The following is a 14182-nucleotide window of genomic DNA, read 5'->3' as shown; positions in this document are numbered from 1 at the left end:
GGGAGGGTTGGCAAGTATGCTCCTGCGCTTACCAAAGGCATGCGTTGAAAGTAAGCATGCGCTAATTATTTTAAAACCTCTTCTTACTCCGGCACTTACCAAAGGCATGCAGTAAAAATTTGAGTGTGATGTAAGCTTGGATCTTAAATCCTACTGAATAGCTCTTAATATTCTTCACTTTATGCGATTGCAAATTACCGGTATTGAAATTAGCCTCCTCCATTTTGAAAATGATAACAGGGGAAGTGTCACTGGTGACATCACGAGTTTGACCAGGCGGTAATACTAAGCATGCGCTAATTATTTTGTGAAGCGAGTTTGACCCGGCAGTAATTCAAGGTAGGCGCGGCAATTCAAGGAAATACGGTAATCAAATTCAATGTCACATTAAATATTCCACTTTGAGATATTTTTGGGGAAAATGTTGCATATTTTGTGATTACCATATAAAAAACTAAGTTGTTTTTTTTCTAAAGAAGGGCCTAATAAGAACAAACAAAAAACATAAACAACAATTAAAGTTATAATTGACAGATGGATCTGAAGTTGATCTAAAGACGATTGTGTTTAAAGTAAACAGTAAAAAAATTAAACGTTTTTTTTATTTTTAATGAGTCGGACCCTTTTGGATCCCCAATAATTTTAGTGCAATTTTTTTTGTGTGTCATTGCTAAAAATAATAATACATTAAAACCAATGGTGTTATGTGTTGACATTTTTAAGGCTCCAATTTATCTATAATCTCAAATATTCCAATTTAAAATTCTATTGGGGGAAAGTATTGCATATTTTGTGTTTTTTTTTCCCATAACAAAAAGGGCATACAACTTACATCTTTAAAACTTTATATTGACGGATTGACCTAATGTTTATTTAGAGATTTAAACCTTGAATAACAATAACACAAAAAAATGACACATTTTAAATATTTTTTGGACCAAAATCCTTTGGGGTCCCTGGGATCAAGCCTGAGTGGAGGCCTAACTGTATATTTTTACACGTATATTGTATTGGTTTTTGAAATAAAAACATATCAAAATGGTTGCTTTGATTTTTCAGTGTGCGGCCCTCAGTAGAAAAAGTTTGGACACCCCTGGTTTATAGATTATTCGGCCAAATAAATAGAGTGGCACCTCGGTTTTTGTACGCCCCACTTTTTTTGGAGGATTTGGGTTGCCCCCGTTTTTGTCGTACAGCCAAACTGTGTGTCATTTTTGAAATAATTTTACACAATGCAATGTTTGTGCTTTTACGGCTCTAAAGGTTATTAATGTGTAATTACAGTGTTATTAACCATTAATAGACCCTAAATATGTCAAAATCTCCCCAAAATGGTTCTGATTGTTGGTGATACTATTGTGCTTTTACGGTTTTGAATGTTGTTAACGTGTAATTACAGTGTTATTAACCATGACGAGACCCTAAATATCTCAAAAGCTCCCTAAAATTGTCCTATTAATTGGTGCTACTTTTGTGGTTTTACGGTTATTAACGTGAAATTACACTGTTGATAACATGACTAGACCCTAAATATGTCAAAATCTCCCAAAAATGTTCCTATTCGTTGGTGCTACTTTGCTGCTTTTAAGGTTTTGAATGTGCAATTAACATGTTAATAACCATGAATAGACCCTAAATTTGTCAAAATCTCCCAAAATTGTCCTATTCATTGGTGCTACGTTTGTGCTTTCATGGTTTTTAAGGGTTACTAATGTGTAATTACAGTGTTATTAACCATGACTAGACCCTAAAGGTCAACATCTCCCCAAAATTGTCCCATTCATTGGTGCTACGTTTGTGGTTTCACAGTTTTCAATGTTATTATTGTGTAATAACAGTGTTATTAACCATTAATAAACCCTAAATATGTCAAAATCTCCCCAAAATGGCTCTGATTGTTGGTGATACTATAGTGGTTTTACGGTTTTGAATGTTATTAACATGTAATTACAGTGTTATTAACCATGACGAGACCCTAAATATGTCAAAAGACCCCAAAAATTGTCCTATTAATTGGTGCTACTTTTGTGGTTTTACGGTTATTAACGTGAAATTACACTGTTGATAACAAGACTAGACCCTAAATATGTCAAAATCTCCCAAAAATGGTCCTATTCGTTGGTGCTACTTTAGTGCTTTTACGGTTTTAAAGATTATTAACCTGTAATTACAGTTTTATTAACCATGACTAGACCCTAAAAGTCAAAATCTCCCAAAAATGGTCCTATTCGTTAGTGCTACTTTAGTGCTTTTACGGTTTTAAAGGTTATTAACGTGTAATTACAGTGTTATTAACCATGACTAGACTCTAAATGTCAACATCTCCCAAAAAATTGTCCCGTTCATTGGTCCTACGTTTGTGGTTTCACAGTTTTTAAGGTTTTTAATGTGTAATTACAGTGTTATTAACCATTAATAGACCCTAAATATGTCAAAATCTCCCAAAAATGGTCCTATTCGTTAGTGCTACTTTAGTGCTTTTACGGTTTTAAAGGTTATTAACGTGTAATTACAGTGTTATTAACCATGACTAGACTCTAAATGTCAACATCTCCCAAAAAATTGTCCCGTTCATTGGTCCTACGTTTGTGGTTTCACAGTTTTTAAGGTTTTTAATGTGTAATTACAGTGTTATTAACCATTAATAGACCCTAAATATGTCAAAATCTCCCAAAAATGGTCCTATTCGTTAGTGCTACTTTAGTGCTTTTACGGTTTTAAAGGTTATTAACGTGTAATTACAGTGTTATTAATCATGACTAGACCCTAAAGGTCAACATCTCCCCAAAAGTGTCCCATTTACTGGTGCTACGTTTGTGGTTTCACAGTTTTTAAGGTTATTATTGTGTAATTGTTGGTGATACTATTGTGCTTTTACGGTTTTGAATGTTGTTAACGTGTAATTACAGTGTTATTAACCATGACGAGACCCTAAATATGTCAAAAGCTCCCTAAAATTGTCCTATTAATTGGTGCTACTTTTGTGGTTTTACGGTTATTAACGTGAAATTACACTGTTGATAACATGACTAGACCCTAAATATGTCAAAATCTTTCAAAAATTGTCCTATTCGTTGGTGCTACTTTAGTGCTTTTAAGGTTTTGAATGTGCGATTAACATGTTAATAACCATGAATAGACCCTAAATTTGTCAAAATCTCCCAAAATTGTCCCATTCATTGGTGCTACGTTTGTGGTTTCACAGTTTTCAATGTTATTATTGTGTAATAACAGTGTTATTAACCATTAATAAACCCTAAATATGTCAAAATCTCCCCAAAATGGCTCTGATTGTTGGTGATACTATTGTGGTTTTACGGTTTTGAATGTTGTTAACGTGTAATTACAGTGTTATTAACCATGACGAGACCCTAAATATGTCAAAAGCTCCCTAAAATTGTCCTATTAATTGGTGCTACTTTTGTGGTTTTACGGTTATTAACGTGAAATTACACTGTTGATAACATGACTAGACCCTAAATATGTCAAAATCTCCCAAAAATTGTCCTATTCGTTGGTGCTACTTTGCTGCTTTTAAGGTTTTGAATGTGCAATTAACATGTTAATAACCATGAATAGACCCTAAATTTGTCAAAATCTCCCAAAATTTTCCTATTCATTGGTGCTACGTATGTGCTTTCATGGTTTTTAAGGGTTACTAATGTGTAATTACAGTGTTATTAACCATGACTAGACCCTAAAGGTCAACATCTCCCCAAAATTGTCCTATTCATTGGTGCTACGTTTGTGGTTTCACAGTTGTCAATGTTATTATTGTGTAATAACAGTGTTATTAACCACTAATAAACCCTAAATATGTCAAAATCTCCCCAAAATGGCTCTGATTGTTGGTGATACTATTGTGGTTTTACTGTTTTGAATGTTGTTAACGTGTAATTACAGTGTTATTAACCATGACGAGACCCTAAATATGTCAAAAGATCCCTAAAATTGTCCTATTAATTGGTGCTACTTTTGTGGTTTTACGGTTATTAACGTGAAATTACACTGTTGATAACATGACTAGACCTTTAATATGTCAAAATCTCCCAAAAATTGTCCTATTCGTTAGTGCTACTTTGGTCCTTTTACGGTTTTAAAGATTATTAACGTGTAATTACAGTGTTATAAACCATGACTAGACCCTTTAATGTGTCAAAATCACCCCAAAAATGGTCCTATTCATTGGTGCTACTTTAGTGCTTTTAAGGTTTTAAAGATTATTAACCTGCAACTACAGTTTTATTAACCATGACTAGACCCTAAATGTCAAAATCTCCCAAAAATGGTCCTCTTCGTTAGTGCTACTTTAGTGCTTTTACGGTTTTAAAGGTTATTAACGTGTAATTGCAGTGTTATTAACCATGACTAGACTCTAAATGTCAACATCTCCCAAAAAATTGTCCCATTCATTGGTGCTACGTTTGTGGTTTCACAGTTTTTAAGGCTTTTAATGTGTAATTACAGTGTTATTAACCATTAATAGACCCTAAATATGTCAAATTCTCCCAAAAATTGTCCTATTCGTTGGTGCTACTTTAGTGCTTTTACGGTTTTAAAGGTTATTAACGTGTAATTACAGTGTTATTAATCATGACTAGACCCTAAAGGTCAACATCTCCCCAAAAGTGTCCCATTTACTGGTGCTACGTTTGTGGTTTCACAGTTTTTAAGGTTATTATTGTGTAATTGTTGGTGATACTATTGTGCTTTTACGGTTTTGAATGTTGTTAACGTGTAATTACAGTGTTATTAACCATGACGAGACCCTAAATATGTCAAAAGCTCCCTAAAATTGTCCTATTAATTGGTGCTACTTTTGTGGTTTTACGGTTATTAACGTGAAATTACACTGTTAACATGACTAGACCCTAAATATGTCAAAATCTTTCAAAAATGGTCCTATTCGTTGGTGCTACTTTAGTGCTTTTACGGTTTTAAAGGTTATTAACGTGTAATTACAGTGTTATTGACCATGACTAGACCCCAAATGTCAAAATCTGCAAAAAATGGTCCTATTCGTTAGTGCTACTTTTGTGCTTTTACGGTTTTAAGGGTTATTAACGTGTAATTACAGTGTTAATAACATGACTTGACCCTAAATATGTCAAAATCTCCCCAAAAATGGTCCCATTCATTGGTGCAACGTTTGTGGTTTAACAGTTTTTAAGGTTTTTAATGTGTAATTACAGTGTTATTAACCATCAATAGGCCCTAAATATGTCAAAATCTCCCAAAAATGGTCCTATTCGTTGGAGATACTATTGTGCTTTTACGGTTTTAAAGGTTACTAATGTGCAATTAACGTGTTACTAACTATGAATATACTCTAAATTTGTCAGAATCTCCCAAAATTGTCCTATTCGTTGGTGCTACGTTTGTGCTTTTATGGTTTTTATAGGTTATTAATGTGTAAATAACGTGATATTAACATGACTAGACACTAAATAAGTCAAAATCTCCCAAAAATTGTCCCACTCATTGGTGCTACGTTTGTGATTTTACGGTTCTAAACATGTAATTACACTGCTAATAACCAAAATCTCCCAAAAATGGTCCTCTCTGTGGCTACTTTTGTTCTGTTACATTTTGAAATATTATTAACGTGTAATTACAGTGTTATTAACCATGACTAGACCCTAGATATGTCAAAATCTCCCCTAAATTGTCCTATTAATTAGTGCTACTTTTGTGGTTTTACGGTTTTGAACGTGTAATTACACTGGTAATAACCATGACTCGACCCTAAATTTGTCAAATTCTCCCAAATTTGTCCTATTCGTTAGTGCTACTTTAGTGTTTTTATGGTTGTTAAGCTTATCAACATGTTATTAACCATGACTAGACCGTAAATATGTCAACATCTCCCCAAACTTGTCCTATGCGTTAGTGCTATGTTTGTGCTTTTATGGTTTTACAGGTTATTAATGTGTAATAAACATGTTATTAACCATGACTAGACCCTACATATGTAAAAATCTCCCAAAAAAGCCCCCTTCGTTGGTACTAGGTTTGTGGTTTCACAGTTTTTAAGGTTATTAACGTGTTATCAACCATGACTAGACCCTAAATATGTCAAAATCTCCCAAAAATGGTCCCATTTGTTGGTGCTACGTTTGTAATTTCACGGTTTTAAGGTGATTAATGTGTAATTCGTGTTATTAACCATGACTAGAGCCTTAATATGTCAAACTCTCCCGAAAATTGCCCTACTCGTTGGTGCTACGTTTGTGCTTTCATGGTTTTTAAGGTCACTAATGTGTAATTACAGTGTTATTAACCATGACTACACCCTAAAGGTCGACATCTTCCCAAAATTGTCCCATTAATTGGTGCTACGTTTGTGGTTTCACAGTTTTTAAGGTTATTAATGTGTAATGACAGTGTTTTTAACCATTAATAGACCCTAAATATGTAAAAAAAAAATCTCCCAAAAATGGTGCTATTTATTGGTGTTACGTTTGTGCTTTCACGGTTTTTAATGTTACTAACATGTAGTTAACGTGTTAGTAACCATGACTAGAACCTAACTATGTCAAAATCTCCCCAAACTTGTCCTATTTGTTGGTGCTATGTTTCGGCTTTTACAGTTTCCCATTTATTTGTACCACAAAATGTGTGTGTGTTGCTACGGTAAGTATTTTTTAAATATTATTAACATGTAGTTAACCTATTATTAACCATGACTAGACTATGACTATGACTATATATATATATATATATATATATGTATATATATATATATATATATATATATATATATATATATATATATATATATGTATATACATGCCTTTAGATGACGTAATTACTGTCATTGTTCCCAAGGAAAAATGACAGTTTTTTTTCATTCAAAAACTCCCACTATCCCTCAAACGAAAAATGGACAAACTAAAAGTAAATCATATCTGATTTTTTTTTCTTAAACTTTAAAGACTTCAAGTATTTCAGCAGCTTCAGACTTATCTAAAGATAGTATGTTTTATTTCAATGTTTCAATCTTATTGTATATCAAAAACTGAACTACTTTATTATGGGAAAAACACAACATATGCACTATTTTGCAAAAATGTGTTGCAAAGACGTTTTTTTTATGTGATGTTTTTTTTATGCTCAGTCCTGACTTATACTCCAGTGCGACTTATATATGTTTTTTTCCATCTTTACTATGCATTTTTGGCAGGTGCGACTTATACTCCGAAAAATACGGTAACTTAAAAACTAAAATATTACCATACCATACCATACAAATTTTATTCATAAAGCCCTTTCAAAACAACCACGGCCGAAGAACAAAATTAAAGACTTAAAAAAACAACATTTAAAACAGAAGTAAAATACACACTGAAAAGGCAAATACAAATTACCGTAAGAACAATTTGTTGGATAAAAAGCAGTTAAAAAAAGTTAAAAACAGTTGAAAGTCTCATGTTGAGACCAAAACAAATACGCAGCACAAACCTTAGTCCCAACGTTTAAGGCAATTTGGACAAAGTATTATTTACGTACAAATTTAACGTTTATTGACTTGACATGACAAGTGTGTAGTAGTATTTAAGTACGCTTAATGATGTCATTAGAAGTGTGTGTGTGTTTTTATCATCAAAGTCATCAGTTCTTATTCTTAATCTTCCATTTCCACATATTTTGTACCACTTTTGCCACATTTTAGAACCAGTTTTTTTTTTACATGTTTCATAGGTACGTTATTGTTTTCTTTGTTTCCCTTTACTTTGTTTTGAGCCATTATCAGCGTTATAAATAGATTTAGTACAATATATTTGATTTTGTCTGTGATTTTTAGATGTTTTTGTTTTGGATGTAATGTCAGCGAAGTCATTTGTGGCTCGAGACACAATCGAGTGCAAAAAAACAGTACAGATTGCATGATCCATGTCAATTATCATGCATGTTGCTGAAAGATTAAGTTGTGGATATTCGCGGGGAAAAATGGAGAAAGAACTTTACCTTCCACGTCGCTGCGTTGCGCCGGAAATATGCGAACATTCGCGTGAACCAGTTGTAGATTTCGTTTAGTGTTAGCTGCTTTTCTGGCGACTCCAGGATTGCCTGAACGGACAAACAGCGGCAGAAACAAAAACATTTCAAATAAATAATTCACAAGATAGGTTTTTGTGCGTGTGTTCTCACTGAGACCGGGGGGACAAAGGCTGTTTATGCAAGTCTGCTGCGCTTTTATTCAAAAACGGCAGATTTAAATACATTTTCCTTTGTGCGTGCAAAATAAAGGACGGGCTTGGAAAAAAAAAAAAAACAGTTCTCAGGCAGATTACAGGGCAGCAATTATGGTCGGCTCAGATTAATTCCTGAGATCCCAGATTACTGCGGCCCGGGCGATAATTGAGAGGCGTTCTTAAAACAGGCCCCGTCCTTACTGTTGTGTGAAATGAATTTGGTCGTAATCGCTGAAATGCTTAATCAAATGGAATTGTCGTGTTTTTTGGGGGGATGGAGGGGGGGGGGAGGAATCCCATATGCATGCAATCATTTGAGGATGAATAATCAGCGGGAAGTCTCAAAGTCGAGACCTAATCATGCGGAAAAAAGGAGAATGTTCCTTGAAGTCGGAAAGAAGACATTAAAGTGGCTCCTCACCTGTCTTATTAACGAGGCGTAGGTGAAAGGCGGCCTGACGTCGGCGTTCATGTAAAATTCTTTGTTCTGACTGAGATCTGCAATGAGAAAACAAAGTGTTGTCACGGAGATAACGCAGTCATGTGACCACCGCAAATGATTTGCCACATGCCAACATTTAACAGCTTTATTTCGAGAAATGTCCCTACTTTTAAAGCTATTTACTTCTCTTTAGTCATTGACTAATCTTGATTTTAGCACAAATAAGTATATATTTTTTATTTCTATTTTTAAAAAATGAGAAAATAACTATTCAAATAAGGTATTTTGGTTTCCCCCCAACATAGAAAATAGTGTTTTGAAGATACCGTAACATCGCAACAATGCTTATGTTTTAGATTTGCAAAGTGAATAATAGCAATCAGTACGGAAATGTCGATACCAGATCTTTATGCTCTAATATTGAACCTCAAATCAAAATATTGATACTTTTGATACTTTAATTGAGGGGTTTCCAAACATTTTCCATATATATATATATATATATATATATATATATATATATATATATATATATATATATATGTATATATGTATATATATACATATATATACATATACATACATATACATATATATATGTATATATATACATATACACACATATATATATATATATATATATATATATATATATATATTGACTTTTCAGTATGCTGCCCTTGGTGGAAAATTGAATAATTGCGATGTGCAGATAGATACTGAAATATCGATACCAGATGTTCATGCTCTAATATCGATCCTCAAATCAAAATATTGATACTTTAGTTCAGGGGTGGCCAAACTTTTTCCACCAAGGGCCGCGTACTAAAAAGTGGGAGCAATATATAAATATATATTTTTTTAAATTGTTATTTTTTAAATGCTAAAAAATCCGATAATGTGTCATCTATGTAATATAGGTGACTAGGAATATTAATTGTATTCATAAGTGAGAACATTTAAGCTTTTTCCCTTTTTTTATACACTTTGATTTCTATTTTACTGTTTTAATTGAATTTACCCTTTTAAATAGTTTTTAATCATATTTGTTTTTATATAGTTTTTTTATATTGGTTTTATATTTATTTATTTTTTGTCTTTATTCAGTCATTGGTGGAGCATAATATTGTTTTTTTTAATATTGTTTTTAACATGGCTGTGCAGCACTTTGGAAATGTTATTGTTGTTTGAATGTGCTTTATAAATAAAGTGGATTGGATTGGAATAATTAGGATATTTTTGCCGTTTTTTTTTCCATTTTCACTGTTTTTATCACCATGTAATATTTGAATAAAAATCATAATAATAAAGTTGTTCTACTGCATAACCTAGTGAATAATAATGTTCAGTACACAGTGTTTATCGTGGTTGCTCTATTTTCCCAAATTAATTCGCAAATTGGTATCATTTTATTTCTTATTATTAATTTTTTTAAATTAACTAACTGAACTTTGTTTGTATTTTAAGTATATTTTATTTTACTTTTGACAATTTCTGATTTTTTAGACTACCTTTTTCCACCAATTTCCGCATATTGAAAAGTCAAGTATAGAAAGGTCATTTTGGTATTTTATGTTCTTAAAAAAATGCTAAAAAACACATACTGTAATATTTGAACTTTGTATTATAGGTGACATATATATATATATATATATATATATATATATATATATATATATATGTTTTTTTCTTCTTTTAATTCAGCTTTTTGTTATTATATTCCATCCATCCATCCATCATCTTCCGCTTATCCGAGGTCGGGTCGCGGGGGCAGCAGCCTAAGCAGGGAAGCCCAGACTTCCCTATCTCCAGCCCAATTTTTTTTTTTTTGCTTACTTTTGTAATATTTGTCTTGTTGTATTTTTGGACGGACAAGTTGTTATTTGAAAAAAAAATTTTTTTAGCAGACACGTTAGGTGTTTTTTTTATATACATTTTGATTTCTATTTTACTGTTTTAATTGCTTTTACCCTTTAAAATTGTTTTTAATCTTATTTATTTTTATATTGTTTTTTTATTGGTTTTATATATATATATATATATATTTTTTTTTATTCAGTCATTGGTGGAGTATAATATTGATTTTAACATGGCTGTGCAGTACTTTGGAAAATGTTTTAAATGTGCTATATAAATAAAGTGGAATGGATTGGATTGGATTGGATATTTGCACAAAGTATCGCATCGGTATCGCTGATACCAGCCTGCGTTTTTCTTTAATTCAGTGGTATTGCACGTACACTTTTGATATATACTTATTTTCAAAATAAAATTCTAATTTCTATCTGAAAAGTTTTGCAAATTTCTAAATATACGCATCTTAATTTAGACTACATTATCAAGTAAAATGATCCATCCTTGCAGTTGGTTAATTTCACTTGTTTTTAGTACTTTTTCTTAAAACCTATTCTTTTTATCTTACATGTTGACAGCTCTTTTTGCAGTATGTGTATGAAGTTGCAGCAATGTGAGTACCTGGAGAGATGGGCATGTTGTATTTTTCAGAGTAACGCCGCCGCATGGGGCCCACGCTGTGGAGGGTGTTGGCCGTGATGACCGAGTGGGTCTGCGACAGCGGCGTGTACGGTGCCGTGGGCGTGGTGGGGGTCCAGGGCACGCTCAGCGGCGGTGAGGCTTCAGGAAGGGCCGACTTGGACAATGTAACTTTGGACACCAAGTTGAGCTGCAGAAAAAAAAAAAAAAAAGCAAGCAAACAGACAAGATGTGAGCTCAGTTATTCCTTTTGGACAATGAACTTCCCCGCGCTACGCCCAATGAACCAAACCTAGGTGATAAATGTTTAGACAAACAGTCAGGAGCGCCATGACATCCCCTCTACCTACCCGGTCCCTGCTTTGCACTGGCAGGCCCATTAACACCTTCCTGTTTCGCTTTGTTTCATTTTTTGTGTTTGGACAACACCCACATCCACCCTTTCACTGCCAGAGTGTCACAATCCTAAGTGGAAATGTACGATATGCCCCAAAATCTACAGTACCATATTTTCCGGACTATAAGCCGCTATTTTTTTCCAACGCTTTGCACTCTGCGGCTTATAAAATGGTGCAGCTAATTGATGGATTTGTATTGGCTACTGGCCACAATTATTTGTACTAGTATAACGTCAACAGAGACACTAAAAGTTGTGCTATTGATTGTGCTATGGCGCAAATTTTCGGGACAAGTTTGCTCTTTGTAGGTGTTGCGGGTTGTTTCGTGCAGGAAGTATATTCGTCCATAGAGTTTCAAAGCAACATTTGTATATATATATATATATATATATATATATATATATATATCTTGATTGGATTATCCAGAGAATAGTGCTCGATACCGTGGTAGAGCGCAATATGTAGGTGTGGGAAGAATCACAAGACTACTTCATCTCTACAGAACTGTTTCATGAGGGGTTCCCTCAATCGTCAGGAGAAAAAACTCCTGATGATCGTCAGGAGGAAAATCTCCTGATGATTGAGGGAACCCCTCATGAAACAGTTCTGTAGAGATGAAGTAGTCTTGTGATTTTTCCCACACCTACATATATATATATATATATATACACATATACATATACATATATATATATATATATATATATATATATATATATATATATATATATATATATATACATATACCGTATTTTTCAGACTATAAGTCGCAGTTTTTTTATAGGTTGGCCGGGGGGAGACTAGGCAAAACAAAAACCCCCCCAAAAAATTATTATTATTATTATTATTTTTGTATAGTTTGGCCAAGTCTCAACCCTGGCCAAACTATAAAAAAAACTGCCACTAATAGTCAAAAAATACGGTATATATATATATATATATATATATATATATACAGTATACATATTTATACATATATATGCATATATATATAAATATATATACACATACATACATATACATACATACAGTATACATATATATATAAATATATATATATATATACACATATACACACACACACATATATATACATATATGTGTGTGTATATATATATATATACTGTATATATATATATATATATATATATATATATATATATATATATATATATATATATATATATATATATATATATATATATATATATATGCCACCCCCCGCCCATCCATTGCACGCCAAGAAGATTCCAACTTAAAAAAGGTAAAGTGGGTTTACCATGAATTGATTAACGTGGACCCCGACTTAAACAAGTTGAAAAACTTATTGGGGTGTTACCATTTAGTGGTCGATTGTACGGAATTTGTACTGTACTGTGTTTTCTACTAATACAAGTTTTAATCAATCAAAGATTTTTTTTTAAATTCCTAATCATTAAAGCGACTTGGCTGTTAAAATGAAAGAGTTTTGTGATTTAAAACAGTAAGTGTACAACAGAGCTTGTGACAGTGTGTGCGTGTCAGCAGGGCAGCCGAATAGGAGGACAGTTTAAATGGTTGTTGTTTTGACTTTGAATAGTAACCATCATCGAAACTAAACAACGTCAGCTTCTGAGCTATGGAAGATGGTTCTGCAATATTACTGAATACGAGTCTGAGGTCCATGGCAGACCTAAGTGATAATGGCTACTAGAGTAAACTAATTACGACAAGTGCTCCAAAGGTGTGGCTTGGTTTCAAGCAGCTGGAGGGCACATGTGCCAGGCATCCATCCTGCAGCAGTAGTCAAGTGGAAAATGTGAGCACGGCCATTGCTGCAGCTAATTATTGGCAGGGAAACTTATACCAAATATACATGACCCCTTCAAATTGGTGTCATTGCTCATTTATGAAAATAGACCAATTTCAAAATCAAACACCGATATGTGCAAGAATGAAAAAATAAATAGATAATAATGATATGTATATATATATATATATATATATATATATATATATATATATATATATATATATATATATATACACTAATAAAGAGATGTTTCAACTTGTTTGCATTGATAAAAGCTAAGCAAGCATGCAAAATGCCTGATGGTCCACAAGAGGTTTAAAACAGGATTTTTTTAACCTTTTTTATTATTTTAAATCATGAATGAATACAAATTGCATTCACAATAAAACAACTACAAAATAACGATATTTTATTATATTTATTAAATATTTTAGACTAAATTATTTTAATAAAAATATGTTCATGGCTTTGCAGTAAGAAGTTTAAAACAGGAATATTTACACATTTATTAACTGAATAATGTTTTCCTGTTTTGTATCATAAATGAATGCCAATTGCATTCACAATAAAAACAACAACATAACATTATTTTATTATAAAAAATATTTGAGGAAAAAATGTTATCATATAAAATACATACAGTATTTAATACTTATTTTCCCAACAAATATGTCAATAAAGCAGCTTTATAACAAAAGGTTTAAAACAGAAATTCTAACACATTTTTTAGTATTTTTTTTTATCATGAATGAATGAATGCAAATTACATTCACAATAAAAACAACTGTAAATATAGCTATATTCTATTGTATATATTATATATTTAATACTTATGCCTAATAATTATTTTATCAAAAATAAT

At 32.4% G+C, this 14182-nt stretch overlaps 1 protein-coding gene across 1 annotated transcript in view; it reads right to left on the bottom strand.

The window, feature by feature from the left end:
• Positions 1–14182, bottom strand: part of foxp1b (forkhead box P1b) — a 670786-nt gene that overhangs the window by 31807 nt on the left and 624797 nt on the right. The window contains 3 exon segments of the mRNA XM_061874765.1: positions 7969–8070; positions 8617–8693; positions 11113–11320. Of these exon segments, the coding sequence (XP_061730749.1) occupies positions 7969–8070; positions 8617–8693; positions 11113–11320 (387 nt within the window).

This window comes from Nerophis ophidion, linkage group LG16, assembly GCF_033978795.1.
Source record: "Nerophis ophidion isolate RoL-2023_Sa linkage group LG16, RoL_Noph_v1.0, whole genome shotgun sequence".
Taxonomy (NCBI): domain Eukaryota; kingdom Metazoa; phylum Chordata; class Actinopteri; order Syngnathiformes; family Syngnathidae; genus Nerophis; species Nerophis ophidion.
The sequence above is the reverse complement of the archived record's forward strand: the minus strand, read 5'-3'. Positions and strand labels throughout refer to the sequence as shown.